General features: G+C 37.9%; 1 protein-coding gene across 1 annotated transcript in view; it reads right to left on the bottom strand.

Annotated features, from left to right (window-relative positions):
• Positions 1–19215, bottom strand: part of KNTC1 (kinetochore associated 1) — a 73807-nt gene that overhangs the window by 52522 nt on the left and 2070 nt on the right. Inside the window, exons 2-13 of the mRNA XM_023647239.2 lie at positions 18779–18949; positions 14848–14968; positions 13325–13440; positions 12932–13010; positions 12264–12341; positions 11075–11109; positions 10724–10834; positions 8945–9038; positions 8535–8587; positions 8214–8329; positions 7807–7861; positions 497–595 (exon numbers count right to left, since the gene is read on the bottom strand). Coding sequence (XP_023503007.1) covers positions 497–595; positions 7807–7861; positions 8214–8329; positions 8535–8587; positions 8945–9038; positions 10724–10834; positions 11075–11109; positions 12264–12341; positions 12932–13010; positions 13325–13440; positions 14848–14968; positions 18779–18907 — 1086 coding nt within the window. The 5' untranslated portion in view covers positions 18908–18949. The remainder of the gene's footprint in view (positions 1–496; positions 596–7806; positions 7862–8213; positions 8330–8534; positions 8588–8944; positions 9039–10723; positions 10835–11074; positions 11110–12263; positions 12342–12931; positions 13011–13324; positions 13441–14847; positions 14969–18778; positions 18950–19215) is intronic.

Raw genomic sequence — 19215 nt, 5'->3', positions numbered from 1 at the left:
AAATAAATAAATAAAAGCAATAAATCCCCCCAAATTAATTATCATCTATAGTTCTTGTGGAGAAACAAGAAAATTGAATATACAGACAATTGTTGTTTTATTTAATTTGGGTTTTTTTTTGTTTTTTTTTTTTTTTGGTGAGGAAGATTGACCCTGAGCTAACATGTGTGCCAATTTTCCTCTACTTTGTATGTGGGATGCTGCCACAGCATGGCTTGATGAGTGGTGTATAGGTCTACGCCTGGGATCCAAACCCGCAAACCGCAGCCCGCCGAGTGGAGTGCGCAAACTTAACCACTATGCAACTGGGCCAGCCTCTTCATTTCTTTTTTTATATGAACGCTGACCTTCAGCAAGTGTATTTAAGGACCTCTAATAACAATAAATATATTTATAAACCTGAGATCTATCCAGATACTCCACTGGGTTCCACTCATGCTTAGCTTATTCTTAATGTTTTTTATTATAAAGTAATTCAAAATAGACATCAACTTACTGTGCTAATTCCTGTTTGGACCAGAGAAGAAATACTAGACACTTCCAAAGAATATAGTATTTCCATTGTAGGTAATGAATAAACCATGAGGTTTTTCATCTAAGAAAAATAGTAGAGCAATTAATTTAGTAGGTCAATATAAACCTATGAGCACAAGTCAGCACTTCACAATCAAGGACAGAGATTAAAACACTTGGTACAAAGCTAAATGCAAAAATAATTTTATAATTAAGTCTGTCACTGTATTATTTAAATGTTATACATATAAAATTACCTTCTATTCTACCCTCCAAATATGTTGAATGAAAATCCACATAGTTGAAGCCCATTCTACAATCCGTATTAAAGGTGAATCTAATTCCCCAGTTCCAGAATGATGTATTTTCTTGTGGACATTTTTATTCCTGAAATGCTCCATTTAAAATGGGGAGCCAAGATTTATATCTATTTTTTTAAATGGGAAAAAAAGAGCTCTGCAGGATTATTTCTGATTTGTTAAGTGTTTGTGTGAACTAAGAGCTAATGTGTGGTGAGCGCGACTTAAAGTAGTTAAATACTTCTGTGTTAAATGCTATTTCTAGGAGGAAGATCCAAGATGGCGCCGTGAGTAGTCCTCTTTGTCTCTCGCCCTTCGAGTCTACAATTATTTGGACACTTATCGCTTGACAAAGGATATCCAGACAGCATCTCAGGACGTCTGAGACACCCACGCGACTATACATCGGAAGGAGGACGGACTTTCCTCCGGGAGGATGTGGAAATAGGTGAAAACTCTCTGACCCCGACGGGCAGCCTAGTACCCACAAGCGGCTTTCTTCCAAAGGACGCCCCCAGAGGATCCACACACATCTAGGGCAGGAGCGAGAACACAACAGAGGAGCGACGGTGGAAACAGGTGACCAGAACCCTACCTAAACCCCCCGCAATTACTCCTAAACGCAGAGGGAAACTTTGGAGTTGCACACCTGAGCCCGCGGGGAGAGTCTCTCCCCGCCATTGGCAGGGAGACCCAGCCTGGTGCTCGGGGCACCCGGAGGGTCCCAGAGAGAGTCACGGAGGGTACGGAGGTCTCCCAGCTGCCGTTGCCCGCCCCGTGGGACTAGGGATTGCCGGAGATCTCGGAGAGGACCGGGGCTGGGGGAACTTTCAAAGGCCGGTTCTGCGACCCGGAGGGGAAGCGCCGGAGCTCCACCCGGGCAGCAGACAAAACTCTCTGTGTGCCGTTAGCAGAGGGGCCACGCCGAGCATTCAGGGCTCCCGGCAGAGGCCCGGAGAGAAGCCCAGAGGGCGGGGCGACCCCCAGCTGCCGTTGTCCGCCCCGTGGGGCTAGAGATTGCCAGAGATCTCGGAGAGGACCGGGGTGGGGGGAACTTTCAAAGGCCGGTCCTGCGACCCGGAGGGGAAGCGCCAGAGTTCCGCCAGGAAGCAGACAAAACTCTCTGTCTGCCATTAGCAGAGGGGCCACTCCCAGCATTCAGGGCTCCCGGGAGAGGCCCAGAGAGAAGCCCAGAGGGCGGGGCGACCCCCATCTGCCGTTGCCCGCCCCGTGGGACTAGGGATTGCCGGAGATCTCGGAGAGGACTGGGGCTGGAGAGAGTTCCAGAGACCCAGCTTAGTAGCCTAGGGGGAAACCCTACAGGCTCACAGCAGCCTTAGGGAAAGCCTCTGTACAGCACCAGTAGAAGGCACCCAGCCACCAGCCACAAGGCTGGAAGACCCCAGGGCAAAAGCAGCATAGCTAGGTGTACTAACCACAGACTGTAGAAGATGCCAATAGCTCTCCTGCGACCCATAGAGGACAAGTGAGATTCGGTGGGTGCCGACAGCAACGGAGCGACAAATATAAGTGATCCCACCCCTGGCCGCTGGAAAAGCCCATAACACCGTTGCAGACCCCAAGGAGAGAGCACATCTAGGTGGGCTGCAACAGTAGGCACCTGCAGCCTGAAGCCCCCCTGTGACGGCCCCCAAGGCAGAGGAGGGAATCCAAAGGGCCACTGTGGCTACGAAGAGGGGCCCAGGCCCAGTTAGCAACTACAGACAGGGTTCCTGGTTGGTGAAGTATAAACAGCTGCTCCCCCCACCGCAGCAGCTGAAACAAGTGAAAGGAGCAACTAAACTCTATCTCCATGCGGAGGCACAAATCAACAACATCAAGCAATATGAAAAAATACATTAAATCTCCAGAACAGAAAGAAAGTAACAAATACACAGAAAACAATCCCAAAGAAAATGAGATATATAACCTAAATGATGATGACTTCAAAACAGCCATCATTAACATTCTCAATGAGTTAAGAGAGAATTCTGACCGTCAACTCAACGAGTTCAGGAGCTATGTCACAAAAGAGTTTGATACGATAAAGAAGAACCAAACAGAAATATTGGAAATGAAGAACACAATAGAGGAGATTAAGAAAAATCTAGATGCTCTGAACAGTAGGGCCGATAATATGGAGGAAAGAATTAGCAATTTGGAAGATGGCAATATAGAATTGTTGCAGGCAGAGGAGGAGAGAGAAGCAAGACTTAAAAGAAATGAAGAAACTCTCCGAGAATTATCAGACACAATTAGGAGATGCAACGTAAGGATTATAGGTATACCAGAGGGAGAAGAGAAGGAGAAAGGGGCAGAAAACCTATTCAAAGAAATAATGGCTGAGAACTTCCCAAATCTGGTGAGGGAGATGGATCTTCAGGTGACAGAAGCCAATAGATCTCCAAACTTCATCAATGCAAGAAGACCAACTCCACGGCATATCGTAGTGAAGCTAGCAAAAGTCAACAACAAGGAGAAAATATTAAGGACAGCCAGGCAAAAGAAACTAACCTACAAAGGAACCCCCATCAGGCTATCAGCAGATTTCTCAGCAGAAACTTTACAGGCTAGAAGAGAGTGGAATGATATATTCAAAAATCTGAAGGACAAAAATCTACAGCCGAGAATTCTCTACCCAGCGAAAATATCCTTCAAATACGATGGAGAAATAAAAACTTTCCCAGATAAACAAAAATTAAGGGAGTTCATTGCCACAAAACCTCCTCTTCAGGAAATCCTCAGGAAAACCCTCATTCCTGAAAAATCCAAAAAAGGAAAGGGGCTACAAAACCAAGAGCAGAGGAGATAAGTAGAAGGACAACAACAGAGAGTAGCAGCTCTACATCAGAACAGATTAAACCATGGGACGAGAAACAAAGGAAACTGAAGAAAACCGGAAAACAAGACACAAAATGGTAGTGGTAGGCCCCCACGTCTCAATAATCACTCTAAATGTAAATGGATTGAACTCCCCAATCAAAAGACACAGAGTGGCAGGATGGATCAAAGAACAAGATCCAACAATATGCTGCCTCCAGGAAACACTCCTCAGCCCCAAAGACAAACACAGACTCAGAGTGAAGGGATGGAGAACAATACTCCAAGCTAATAATGAACAAAAGAAAGCAGGTGTCGCTATACTAATATCAGACAAGGTAGATTTCAAAGCAAAACAGATAAAGAAAGATAAAGAGGGACAGTATATAATGATAAAAGGGACTCTCCACCAAGAAGACATAACACTTATAAATATATACGCACCCAACACAGGAGCACCAAAATTTGTAAAGCAACTCTTAATAGAACTAAAAGAAGACATCAACAACAATACAATAATAGTAGGGGACCTCAACACACCATTAACACCAATGGACAGAACATCCAGACAGAAAATCAACAAGGAAATAATAGAATTAAATGAAAAACTAGACCAGATGGACTTAATAGATATATATAGAACACTTCATCCAAAAACAGCAGGTTACACATTCTTCTCAAGTGCACATGGAACATTCTCAAGGATTGACCATATTTTTGGAACCAAAGCAAACATCAATAAATACAAGAGAGTTGAAATAATATCAAGCATCTTTTCTGATCATAACGCTATTAAACTAGAAATCAACTACAAGAAAAAAGCAGAGAAAGGTGCAAAAATGTGGAGACTAAACAACACACTTCTCAACAAACAATGGATCATTGAAGAAATTAAAGAAGAAATCAAATATTATCTGGAGACAAATGAAAATGAGAACACGACATACCAAATCATTTGGGATGCAGCAAAAGCAGTCCTAAGAGGGAAATTCATCGCAATACAGGCTCACCTCACTAAACAAGAAAAAGCTCACGTAAGCAACCTCAAACGACACCTAACAGAACTAGAAAAAGAAGAACAAGCAAAGCCCAGAGTCAGTAGAAGGAGGGAAATAATAAAAATAAGAGCAGAAATAAACGATATTGAAACAAAAAAGACAATAGAAAGGATCAATGAAACAAAGAGTTGGTTCTTCGAAAGAATTAACAAAATTGACAAACCCCTAGCCAGACTCACCAAGAAAAGAAGAGAGAAATCGCAAATTAATAAAATCAGGAATGACAGAGGAGAAATCACAACAGATACCAATGAAATATAAGAGATCATAAGAGAATACTATGAAAAACTATATCCAACAAATTGAACAACCTGGAAGAAATGGACAAATTCCTAGACTCCTACAATCTCCCCAAACTGAATCAGGAAGAAATGGAGAATCTGAATAGACCAATCACAAGTAAGGAAATAGAAACGGTAATCAAAAACCTCCCCAAAAACAAGAGTCCAGGACCAGACGGCTTCTCTGGAGAATTCTACCAAACATTCAAAGAAGACTTAATACCTATTCTCCTCAAACTGTTCCAGAAAATTGAGAAAGATGGAGAACTCCCTAACACATTCTATGAAGCCAACATCACTCTGATCCCCAAACCTGACAAGGACAACACAAAGAAGGAGAACTACAGGCCGATATCACTGATGAACATAGATGCAAAAATCCTCAACAAAATTTTGGCAAACCGATTACAGCAATACATCAAAAAGATTATACACCACGATCAAGGGGGATTTATACCAGGGACACAGGGATGGTTCAACATCCGCAAGTCAATCAGCGTGATACACTACATCAACAAAATGAAAAACAAAAACCACATGATCATCTCAATAGATGCAGAGAAAGCATTCGACAAGATCCAACACCCATTTATGATAAAAACCCTCAGTAAAATGGGTATAGAAGGAAAGTACCTCAACATAATAAAGGCCATATATGATAGACCCACAGCCAACATCATACTCAATGGACAAAAGCTGAAAGCCATCCCTCTGAGGACAGGAACAAGACAAGGGTGCCCACTTTCACCACTCCTATTCAACATAGTACTGGAGGTGCCGGCCAGAGCAATTTGGCAGGAAAAAGAAATAAAAGGAATCCAAATAGGTAACGAAGAAGTAAAACTCTCGTTGTTTGCAGATGACATGATCTTATACATAGAAAACCCCAAAGAATCCATGGAAAAACTATTAGAAATAATCAACAACTACAGCAAAGTAGCAGGGTATAAAATTAACGTGCATAAATCAGTAGCATTTCTATACACTAACAATAAACTAACAGAAAAAGAACTCAAGAACTCTACCCCATTCACAATCGCAACGAAAAGAATAAAATACCTTGGGATAAACTTAACCAAGGAAGTGAAGGATCTATACAATGAAAACTACAAGACTTTCTTGAAAGAAATAGGCGATGACATAAAGAGATGGAAAAACATTCCTTGCACATGGATTGGAAGAATAAACATAGTTAAAATGTCCATACTACCTAAAGCAATATACAGATTCAATGCTGTCCCAATCAGAATCCCAAGAACATTCTTCACAGAAATTGAACAAACAATCCTAAAATTCATATGGGGGAACAAAAGACCGCGAATTGCTAAAGCAATCCTGAGCAAGAAAAACAAAGCCGGCGGAATCACAATCCCCGATTTCAAAACATACTACAAAGCTACAGTGATCAAAACAGCATGGTACTGGTACAAAAACAGGTCCACAGATCAATGGAACAGAATTGAAAGCCCAGAGATAAAACCACACATCTATGGACAGCTAATCTTCGACAAAGGAGCAGAGGGCCTACAATGGAGAAAGGAAAGTCTCTTCAACAAATGGTGCTGGGAAAACTGGACAGCCACATGCAAAAGATTGAAAATTGACCATTCTTTTTCACCACACACCAAAATAAACTCAAAATGGATCAAAGACCTAAAGATTAGGCCTGAGACAATAAGTCTTTTGGAAGAGAATATAGGCAGTACACTCTTTGACATCAGTTTCAAAAGAATCTTTTCGGACACTGTAACTCCTCAGTTGAGGGAAACAATAGAAAGAATAAACAAATGGGACTTCATCAGACTAAAGAGCTTCTTCAAGGCAAGGGAAAACAGGATTGAAACAAAAAAACAGCTCACTAATTGGGAAAAAATATTCACAAGCCACTTATCCGACAAAGGGTTAATCTCCATAATATACAAAGAACTCACACTGCTTAACAACAAAAAAACAAACAACCCGATCAAAAAATGGGCAGAGGACATGAACAGACATTTCTCAAAAGAAGATATGAATATGGCCAATAGACACATGAAAAGATGTTCATCATCGCTAATCATCAGGGAAATGCAAATCAAAACTACACTAAGATATCACCTTACCCCCGTTAGATTGGCAAAAACATCCAAAACCAAGAACGACAAATGTTGGAGAGGTTGTGGAGAAAGAGGAACCCTCATACACTGTTGGTGGGAATGCAAACTGGTACAGCCACTATGGAAAACAGTATGGAGATTTCTCAAAAAGTTAAAAATAGAAATACCCTATGACCCAGCCATCCCATTACTGGGTATCTATCCTAAGAACCTGATATCAGAAATCTCAAGAGTCTGTTGCACCCCTATGTTCATCGCAGCATTATTTACAATAGCCAAGACGTGGAACCAGCCTACATGCCCAGAAACTGATGATTGGATAAAGAAGATGTGGTATATATACACAGTGGAATACTACTCAGCCATAAAAAACGACGAAATTGGCCCATTCACAACAACGTGGATGGACCTCGAGGGCATTATGTTAAGCGAAATAAGTCAGTCAGAGAAAGACGAACTCTATATGACTCCACTCATAGGTGGAAATTAGTATATTGAGAAGGAGATCTGATCGGTGGTTACCAGGGAAAAGGGGGGGGTGGGGGGAGGGTACGGAGGGGGAAGTGGTGTACCCACAACATGACTAACAAAAATGTACAACTGAAATCTCACAAGGTTGTAATCTATCATAACATTAATAAAAAAAAAAAAAAATTCACATTCCATAAAAAAAATAAATAAATAAATAAATGCTATTTCTAACACAACATGGACCAACGTGAAAAAAATTTTCCAGTACCTTCTTATTAGTAGTAGTTGTCAGAGCTACTAATTTGAGATTTGTAATTCCTTGCCTAAAAAAGAAAAGGTTTAAGGGAATCAAAATAAGCTTTATCAATTGCTAGATACAAGCTAAGTCAAACGGATATTCTTGTATAAAAGTTAAAACTGATTTACCTAAAAGACATGGAACTTGATTTCTGCCTGTCTATGGCCCACCCTGACACGCTTTCTAACACAATCACTTGGAGATTTGTATTGTCTACTTGTTCTCAGTGAATCTGGCTGACAAGGAAATGGTCCTTACCCTGTCAGTCTGCTCATAGTGTTATTTAGAATGCGACACATAATGAATGATTGGAACAGAACCAGGCAAAAAAACCTGGTTCTTACAGAAGGGGAACCGCTACCAGCACCCAAATGTACCACGTGACTGAAGAAGGAGAGTCTGCTTCTGTGGTAAGAAGAAAATCTTCTATGTGAAGAGAGGACCAGTTCCATATGGGAGTTAGAGTGTAAATATCCCATAAGCTCAGCACATTCTGCAAAAGAGACATTTCATTGATATATCAGCTTAATGATTAAAAATTTACATTTCAGGATATATTTTATGATATAAATAAAGCACAGTACACAAGATAGTAGTCCATCCCCGCGAAAGTCCTTGTCTTTGTAAGTTTGACAATGTTTTTGTTGTTAAAGATAATACAAAGTGAAAACATTGAAAGAGAACTATCAGAAACATACGTCGGTATCAAGAACAAAAAGTAGATTGTCTATCAGCTGGAACTTCTTTGCACCTACAAAAGAAAAAGCAAGGTGTGCAAGGATTATATTTCTGTGTTACATACAGCCAGATTTAAATAGAAAACTAACATATTTATGGAAAGGCAGAACTACATTTAAACAAAAAGTTCCCATTCTCTTTTATTCCTGCTTCTATAATTTTTTAGGTGACCACTAAAATGTAAAACCTCCCAAAATGAAGAGTAACAACTGTAACATGTCAAGAGCAGTCATGCATGTGGACAATTAGACAAATCTGGCTTCTTTCAAAGAGTAGTACGTAAAATGGCCCATCTGCCAGACTTAGTACATTGACATGAAAATTAAATCCACTAACAATTACCAAAAGTGGTTTCACTAACTTATTGTACCTTCAATAATCTCTGCATCAATAACATTCTTAACTGTCATTCCTTCCTTGGAAGAGTCTGGTTCCCATTTTGAGAATGCACAACTACCAGTTCCCTACAGAAGTGAAAACAGTACATTAATTATAAATTTGGTTCTTAGATCTGAATCTTCCTCAAAGTAGAAACACCTAAGTTGTACGCATTAGTAATTTCGAAAATATATTTATAAATTCAAATCCAACTGGCCTTTATCTCCCAGTTCCTCTCTTTGTTTTCCACAGAGCAGAATGGAAAGAACAGTGAACTGCTGCTGTTCATTGTTATCACAGGGATATTTAATAAGGAGTAGGCACGTTCAGACAGCTCACTCTAAAGACATGGGGTAAACCTTAAGACTGCCTCCAGTATTATGACTATAATATTATATATTATGATTATAATCTTTGACTAAGTATTTTTGTTAAAATAACTACATTTGAAAAAAATTTATAAATATTATCTTTAAATTATTTAAAACCCTGATGAAATATTAAAGTGGATACGCAAAATGGCAAAATGCGACTGTTTCTTAAAATATATATTTGATAAGTAAAAATGTAGGAGCCAGCCCTGTGGCCGAGTGGTTAAGTTTGCGTGCACCACTTCAGTGGCCCAGGGTTTGCCAGTTTGGATCTTGGGTGTGGACCTACACACCACTCATCAAGCCACGCTGTGGTAGCATCCCACACAGAAGAACTAGAAGGACTTATAATTAGGATATACAACTATGTATTGGGGCTTTGGGGAGAAATAAAAAAAAAAGAGGAAGTTTGGCAACAGATGTTAGCTCAGGGTCAATCTTCCTCACCAAAAAAGCATAAAAAAAAAAAGTTGTAAATGCTGTAATTATATTGAATATTTGCCACTTCTTGAATATAATATTAGATGTTTTCCCCCAAGATGCAAAGAAATTGTGACCACAGTAATCAGAAGTTACACATAAATAACGTTACTTTTCATATATAACATTGGACATTATACAGAAAGGTATACATTTTGAGTTGTCTTTCCAATGGTGGTTAGCGAACTGTGCTTCTCTATATACAATCTTGTGCAGTTTCCCATTTTACTAATAACATATACTTGTAAGTAGCTTAGCTAGCCAACGTTAAGAATAAGGTAGAATCACTTATCAGGTAGGGATTAAATTAAAGACCTTTTACTCATTAGGACCATTCTCTAATACTGAGGTTCTTAATCTGGCTTATTTCAAGATTCAAGGGATCTGTGAACTTAGGAAAAAATGTACATCTTTATTTTTACTAATCTCTATCTGAAATTTAGCGTTTCCTTTAATTACGAATATAAGCAAAAATAAAAAGTAGAATCAGCAGTACTTTTGACTTTGTCACCAATAGTTATTACACCGCCTGCTGGGTAAACTATAATTTTAAAATAGTGATACATAAACAACATTTCAAGATAGCTGCAATAATGTGATTTTAAAAAAGTCTGTGATGTTACTGAAAAAGTCACAGGAAATGGTATAACTATGGAGTATTTTGTTTTTGTTTGTTGACATTATTGTTGTTTTTGCTTACGCTTATAATTAAAGATGCTAAATACGAGGTAGAGATTAGTGAAAATATTCAATATTTTTTATAACATAGAAACTTACATTTACTTATTAAATTTATGACCTTAATTTTATAATTTCCCTGTTTCTGCTAATATTACAATTCATTATTTAGCCAACACTATAACGTTTTAATGAAGAAACACTTCAGAGATCAAAAAAGGAAATTTTATAAAAAGAATTACCCCAATTATCACAGGGATTTCGCTTGCTAAATCTCCAGCCACAAGATTGAGACAACCAAGACTATGATAATTTTCAGTAGAAATAAAACGGGATTTGATTTGTCCTTGTAACTGCAAAATTTAAAAAATAAGAATGTTATATATATGCTCCAGTCCAAATTCCTTGGAAATATAGGTAAAAATTGGTTTAAATCAATGTTATAAATGTATTTTTAAATAGAAATGTTATTAAATGTTATATCATGCTAATTCTTGAAATATCAACCAGCTGATCAATTATATTCAGAAACACTCTTCTAAACTTACATTAAATGTAGGTTTCAAGAAGACAATATGGTTTTGTTTTCTTACCTTTTTTGCTTTATTGAAGTCTGCATTCTCAATTGCTGCATGAAAAAGAGAAAAGCAAGCTAAATTCACAGTATTCACCTATGAAATATATACAAGCCACCCCTTTCGTGTCAAGGTGAAATTATACACAATCTAGTGAATAGAACACTGGTCAGAAATGAATAAGGCAGCAGTGATTTTTCGGTTTTGCCCTTGATCAATGATCTAAACTGTAACATGTTACATTCAGGGCAGCAGCCATGCTGCTGTACCGTCCCTACAGTGCCTCTCCATACCTTCCCCTACCATGCTGCTCCCTCCTAAGAGGGTCTTCTCCCTGCTCCAACTCTCCTACTCCTGTTCAAGCTCTGAAGTCCTATCTGTAAAGTCTTCATCACTTCGTACTCCGTTTTGGAAGAGCTCTTTTACTTGTTTAGCTCCCTCACTAAACTATAGAGAACTATGCATCTTAAACCTTGTTGTATTCCCAGGACTTTGCACGTCTTGGCACACAGTAGATTTTAAAAAAATATTTCTTGGCACCAGCCCCATGGCCAAATTGTTGAAGCTCTGCATGCTCCACTTCAGCAGTCTATGGTTTGCAGATTCAGATCCTGGGTGCAGACCTGCTCCACTTGTCAGCCATGCTGCGGAGGCATCCCACATACAAAATAGAGGATGGGCATGGATGTTAGCTCAGGACTAATCTTCCTCAAGCCAAAAAAAAAAACAGAGGAAGATTGGCAACAGATGTTAGCTCAGGGCAAATCTTACTCACCAAAAAAAAAATTGTTGAATACATGCCCCAAACCAATTCCTCAGTCTCTCCCAGCTCAGAGTGACGTATGGTCCATGCCACTCATTAGCACATACTACAGGTTATGGCTCTGTATTGTTAACAATTATATAGTCATTTTGCTTTCCAGGTTCATTTATTACACCAAAAAGCATTTATTACTATGTAGTGTATGTCTTCTCTCCCCAACTAAACTGTAAACTCCTCGAAACCTATAAACAAATGATATTTCTTCAGATTCTGTTGCAGCCATAAAAGTGAAGAATAAGTATATCATGAATACTTAAAAGTATACCAAGTATTATAGAATGTAATCAACTAAATATTCTTAAGAAAAATATTTAAAAAATTCTCTGGAAAACCAGTAAGAAATATTGCTGCAAATCAATAACAAGAAAATAATGCATTATTTACCTTGTTGAATTTTTACAAGCTGAAGGTTTGTAATGCAAAAGAATCCATTGTTTGTAAGAAGCAGCATATAATAGGTACCTAGTAAAATAAAATCAAAACCAGTTTCTCTAAAAGGCACAGGGACATAAAATTTAAACCAGTATCTGGAATTAGCTTAAAAACATGTTAATTTGCTCATTTAAATTCTAATCATCAAATAATATAGTAATGATATAGATAAAGCTTATTTACAAAGAATTGGTAAATTATTTGGAAAAACAATGTCATCTTCTTTGAAACTTTTATAAAAAAACCAAACTTCACTTGCCAGGAAAAAAAAAAAAATCTCAGATAAATATTAAAATAAATTAAGGTCCAGTTAAAATCTGTTGAAAATATGATAAATATGCTGAAACCCACAAAAACATTTTAAAAGAATATAACAGCTCCTTAGTAATCTATAGAACTCTCAAGTGTTAAAATGAGTTTGGAATACTACATTTAGAAAAAGTACATTTAAACCTCTGAAAAGAGCTAAAATAAAAAACTTGTTTCTTACAATATTAATTACATCACTAGAAAATTTAACATATCTTAACAATGAATTTACAGAATTTATTAACTTTAAATCTGATTTTTTTGATTGGGTATTAGTCAGAAGCCATTCAAAAAAAATTCAAAAAACTTACCTTCATTTGAACTGTCTTTCTCAATAACGAGATTCCGGTAAGTACACTGATCTTCATCATTAGTTTTCTGAACAAAAGCCTAATTGCAAATTAATTTCAGATAATAAGATTAGACCCAGAAAAATATAATCAAGGATTATATTCTTTAAACTCTTGATTTATCAATTATCATGAGCAATAATTCTGCCTATATTCCAAACACTTTAGTTTTAAAATGGAAAACTATTTTGGACAAGCATACTAAGAAGATCTTCAAAGCTTACTTTTTCAACTTTGCATTTATTTCATATGTTTCTGAGGCACGATTCTTTAACATAAAGCAGTATTATTCTTTTAATTTAAAACACAACTAAGAGAGAACTTAGAATTTAGAAAAACATAACAACGTCTTACGTTAGTGAGTAATGTTTGCTTTGATGTTACATGAATCAGATGTAAGTTGCCACTTCTCTCCCCAACCAAAAGAAACTTTCCTTCTTGACACAGGCCAACTACATCCACTTCAGTATCTGAAAATTTTAAATCAAAGTTACAAGCTTCCTTTGAAAATGTTTATTTTTAATACAAAAAATTGCAAATTTTGTCATTAAAAATCAATTATTCAAGCTTCTTCTAAATATTTTTTTAAATGGTGATTAAACTAAAAAAGAAGGCTACTGACTCTTAGTCAACAAATATTTACTGAGCACTCATTATACGCTAAGCACTGTTCTAGGCCTTTTGCATATATCTGAGAATAATGACAAAAGATTCCTTCCTTCATGGAGCTCAAAGGCAGAAATGGATGATAAACAATTAGCATAATAAACAAATTGTAAGACATGTAAGAAGGTGATAAATGCTGTGGAAAAGAGAAAGAGTAGAGCAAGGTAAGAGAGCTCAGGAGAACCATGCAGTTGGAGCATTAATAGGAGTGCTCAGGACAGCCCACTTTGACAAGGTGAGATATGAACAGAGACCTGAAGGAAGTGAGGAAGTTAGCCGAACGGATGAAGAGCATTCCAGGCAGTGGGCACACCTGGAGCACGGATGGTAAAGTGGGAGCTTGCCGCACAGTTTGTGCAACAGCAAGAAGCCCAGGGGGAGTGAAGTGGCGTCCAAGAGCGGAAGAGTAAGAGAGAAAAGCAACAGCATGTAAGTGGCTTATAAACTAAACTTGTCCAGTAGCAATATCTTTATACAAATGTATATGTTAACACAGCCTACTATTTCACTGGTGAATTGTGAATCTTGTGGACCGATCAGGGTAGATACATTAAGATTCCAAAAATATGAGCGTCTTGCCTCCATATTGTGATTAAGACTGCGTTCTCAAATGCCTACCTTCTGATTCCTTTTCACTTGTCTAAGTTCTTATGCAAACACTTCAACAACCATCTTTCTGTCAAAATTTCCACTCAAAATAGAAAAAGCTTTCACCAATAAGCTTCTCACTTATTTTCTAGCACAATCACTGATTGTCCCTTAATTTACTCTTGTCCATGTTTGCATACACTTAAAGCTCTTTAATTCCATGAAGAATTAATTCATAAGTATTTCAAAAGCTTTCTATAGCGTTATACATTCTAAAAGTATTCAAGTATCTGTTTATAATAATGAAATTATACACAAGATTCAGGAATTGAACACAATTGGGCTCACCTGTTTTCTACAATATTTTAACACAAAAATCATGCAAATAAAGTAAATTATTGCTTTACATGTATATCGCCCCTTAGACTTATTGAGACAAGGGATCATCTCAGTATCCTTTGTGTCTAGAACTTGGGACAAAAAAAGCACTCAAGATTAATTTCTGGAATTTAGTCCAATTTTGATCTTAGAGATAACGGAGTAAAGAAAAGACAATGCAGTGGAAATTGGTAAGAAGATATATTTGACTTCCCATGTATTTTACTATATTACATTAGACTTACCAAATATAAGATGCAATTGAAGTGATCTACAAATCCCGTCAAGCAGTATCACTGACTGATCTGCTACAACAATAAACCCATCACTCAAGCTGCACGCTTGAATCCTCGGATTTAATGAGGCCTGTGGGGGGGAAAGCATGACTAAAATAAAACTTTTTTATACACATTTAACAATATTTATCAGTAATATCATCATTGTCCCAAGCACTCAAGTTTAAAACTTAACTTGGCAGGCCTTTTTTCTTTAGCCCATATATCTAATTAGTTGACTTTTTCTTTGCATGGTATATTTTGAATCCAAGGTCCAAAATAGGGAAATAGACCAGGATTGCTAGGAAAGGGCAAAGGATTTCCATGTTTAAGTCTTTGTTTCCCAAGAGTTGATCTTTATGCCTGTAGGAGCCAGAGGCATTAACATAAATGAATGAACAAAGACTGGCATAAAGTCTCAGTGTCTGGGATACGACAGGGAGGGGCCTGTGGTGTACTGTGAACTGGAGGGTACACACCCCCATACAAACTAAAGAGCAGAATCAGCCAGCTCAAGGCCCTTCGGAAACGAGACCCTGGGATGGCAACTACACCTTCCAATTTATCACAAAAAGCTAGATCTTTATGCGAAATGTTCTGATTTTTAAATCCTGGCAGTCAAGGCAACATCTTTAAAAACACTATGCAAGCCAACTATGAGTCTCCAGTTTTCAGCTTCTGTTGATTAGAGCTTCCCACACATATGTATCCTGAAGCAGATGGACAGCTCAGTGGTTGAGAATGCTCAGTCACTTACTAGCTGAGTAATCTTGGGCAAATGCCTTGACTGACTCTCCTGTAAGACAGGAATAATAATACAAAGCAGACTCGTATGGAGATTGAATGAATTAACTCAGTAAAGAGCTAGAAGACGGCCTTGCACATAGTATGTGCTCAATAAATGTTAACTATTCTTATTCAGCCCTGGCTTAGTTTTAAGCCAATCAGTTCATTTTATGCCTGTTTTCAATGGTCACCTTCTCCAGGTGTAATTCTTGAAAACCCCATCACATTCTGATCCCTCGTATAGTCTTTTAACTTGCTTCTTCAACTAGTGAAAAGTTGCACCGAAGCGTTGCATAGAAGAAACTGTGCTATATACTTCCTAGGGGTCTACTCATTCTGTTCTCTCTGCCTGGACTGCACTTTCCCTTTCTTTTTTTTAAGACTATTTTCTAATAGCAGGTTTAGGTTCACAGCAAAATTGAAAGTAAGGTACAGAGAATTCCCATATACCCCCTGCCCCTGACATCTCCTACCAGGTGGTACATTTGTTACAACTGATGAACCTACATTGACACATCATAATCACCCAAAGTGCATAGTTTACATTGTAGTTCACTCGTGGTGGTGTACATTCTGTGGGTCTGGACAAATGTATGACAGGTATCCATCATTATGGTATCATACAGACTATCTTCATCAGACTATCTTCATTGCCCTAAAAATGCTCTGTTCTCTGCCTATTCATCCCTCCCTCCAACCCCCAACCACTGATCTTTGTATTGTCTTTGCCTTTTCCAGAATGTCATATACTTGGAATCATGCGGTATGCAACCTTTTCAGATTGGCTTCTTTCACTTAGTAATATTTTTTCTGCATCTATTGATACGATCATGTCATTTTTCTTTAGTTTGTTGATCTAATGGATTACATTGATTTTTTTTCCAGCTTTAAGATATATTTGACAAATAACGTTGTGTAAGTTTAAGGTATACGATGTGATGATTTAATATACATACATACTGTGAAATAATTACCACAATAAGGTTAGCTAACACATCCATCACCCCAACAGTGATTTTTTTTTTAAGTTTTTTTTTTTTCCTTTTTCTCCCCAGAGCCCCCTGCTACATAGTTGTATATTTTTAGTTGTGGATCCTTCTAGTTGTGGCATGTGGGATGCCACCTCAGCATGGCTTGATGAGTGGTGCCATGTCCACGCCCAGGATCTGAACCGGCGAACCCAGGGCCGCCAAAGCAGAACGTGCGCACTTAACCACTGTGTCACTGGGCCAGCTCTCTTCTTTTTTTTTTAAGATTGGCACCTGAGCTAACATCTGTTGCCATCTGTTCTTATTCTCCCCAAAGCCCCCCAGTACATAGTTGTATATTCTAGTTGTGAGTGCCTCTGGTTCTGCTATGTGGGATGCTGCCTCAGCATGGCCCAACAAGCAGTGCCATGTCCACGCTCAGGATCCGAACTGGCAAAACCCCAAGCAGCCAAATCGGAGAGCACAAACTCAACCACTCGGCCATGAGGCCGGCCCTTCTTCTTTTCTAATATATGCATTCAATGCTATAAACTTTCCTCTAAGGACTATTTTCACTGCACTCCACAAACCTTGATAAGTTGTGTTTTCATTTTCCCTTCCTTTTTCTTTAGGCCCAAGTCAAGTGCTAGTTTCTTTATGAAATGCTCGTTAAACTATCCCAACCCACAATAAGCTTTCCATTCTCTGAATTCCTACTGCATTTACTGCCTGTACCATTCATTTGGAATTTAGCATAGGCCGACTTGCATAGCAAAATATCTTTTATTGCTGGTGTCCTGTCGGCCTAACTTTAAAGAAAGGTCCTAAAAGAGGAGGGATAATACGTCATCTTATGTTATTATAAGTGCCTAGCATAGGGTTTTGAACACCGCATCTGCTATTGCATGCCCGGCAGTTTTGAATGTATTGATGAGTGATGCTCCAAGCTAATAACAGATGGAAATTTAGTTCCTAACTGAATTCAAAGCTCAATACACACACACTATTATTTTTCAACAGGAACCCTCAGAGGTCAAGAGAGGCCTGGGCCACTTCCACGTTTTAAGCCTCTTAGTAACACTGAAAAATAAAGAAATGTCACTTTCTCATTACAGAATTTGTGGTATACTTTAAGTTTTTGCCTTTAACAAATAAACAACTTAATACCAAAGAATACAATTTACTTGTACTACTCATAACTAATATTTGTAAATTCTGTGATTCATAATATACTAAACGCAGTACAGTCTAACAATAGAATCTAACCAGCATAAAGAATGATTTCTTTTTTTTAAATCCTATCATCCAGTTTCTTTGAATACCTATAGAACCTCACTTGAAGAAAAGTCAAAAGCCTACATTTGAGGCCCTTTATAAAAGGTCCCCAGAGGAGGCCCTGACTTTCAAGCCCTAGAAGATACAAAACTTGTCTCTAATAGTTGGTATTGTCTTCCTTTCTTTCTTTTAAATCTTATTCATAATGAGAGAATTAAATATTACATTGACTTACTAAGGGAAGTAGAAAGATCCTGGACTGTAACACTGTGAGAAATGATCAGATGTACTTTCTCTACAAGAAACCTCTGTTTACCAAGGTCATCAATATTTTACCAGAAGCAAATTACTAAAAAGGAAAATCTAAGGTAAAAAACTAACAGTAGCATTTTCTATATCAGGCAAAGAATAAGGTTTCAAGCCTGGAATGACAAGGGTGGGATTATTATCAAAAGAAAGTTCAAATATAGAAAGAAATACATAGAAAGGATAAACTTCAACCTCAGGAGAGAGCTTAACTCAGGCGTAAAGCATGGGAGGAGCACAGGATCAGGGAGGCATCCCAGGGGCTTCAACTCTACTGGTAATGTTTTATTTCCTAAGCTGGTAGTGGATATTCTTCCTATCATTTATTATACATTCTGTATGTCCAAAATGTCAAGAGGAGCTATGAAACGTCCAATTTTGGAAATACAGATCTTAAGATGATGCAGGGGGAATTCAGATGGAATTTTCTGGTAATCTGAGACTGAACCTTGATTCCCTGAGAAAGTGCATATTCACTCACAAAACATTTACCCTGTGGCTACTAGGCTTACTAAGCACTCAGTAAAAATTCTGTGAATGAAAACACTCAACATCACAATAATTACCTTTTCGGAGGTCACCTTTGCTAGCAAATCTACTTGATACAAAGCAGTTCCGTGTTCTTTTCTTGAACCAACACTTAGGTACCCACTTCCTGTATCATCACTTGTTAGCAGCTCAATATCATTCCACATGTTTCTGAGATTGTCTTCCTGAGTCAGGAACCACTGATTTCCCTGTGACAAATGTAAAATTAGAGACTAAATTATACTGTTGCATAGAATCTAGTTATTTGGGAAATGAAAAAACTTAATCAATATATATATCAATAAATAAAGACTTCTCTGTCTTTTTTTTATCTCTGTGGTCCTAGACACTTTGGACCAATAAGATAAATGGAACTAGAGCTCTGATTATCATCAGAGAAACACATATTGATTTAGGAACACACATAATTCTGATCTTATCAATGTATCCTAGAGCTTCTAATACTTTGTGTGCC

This window comes from Equus caballus, chromosome 8 (assembly GCF_041296265.1).
Source record: "Equus caballus isolate H_3958 breed thoroughbred chromosome 8, TB-T2T, whole genome shotgun sequence".
In the NCBI taxonomy this organism is placed as follows: Eukaryota; Metazoa; Chordata; class Mammalia; order Perissodactyla; family Equidae; genus Equus; species Equus caballus.
This window is presented reverse-complemented; position numbering and strand designations above follow the sequence as displayed.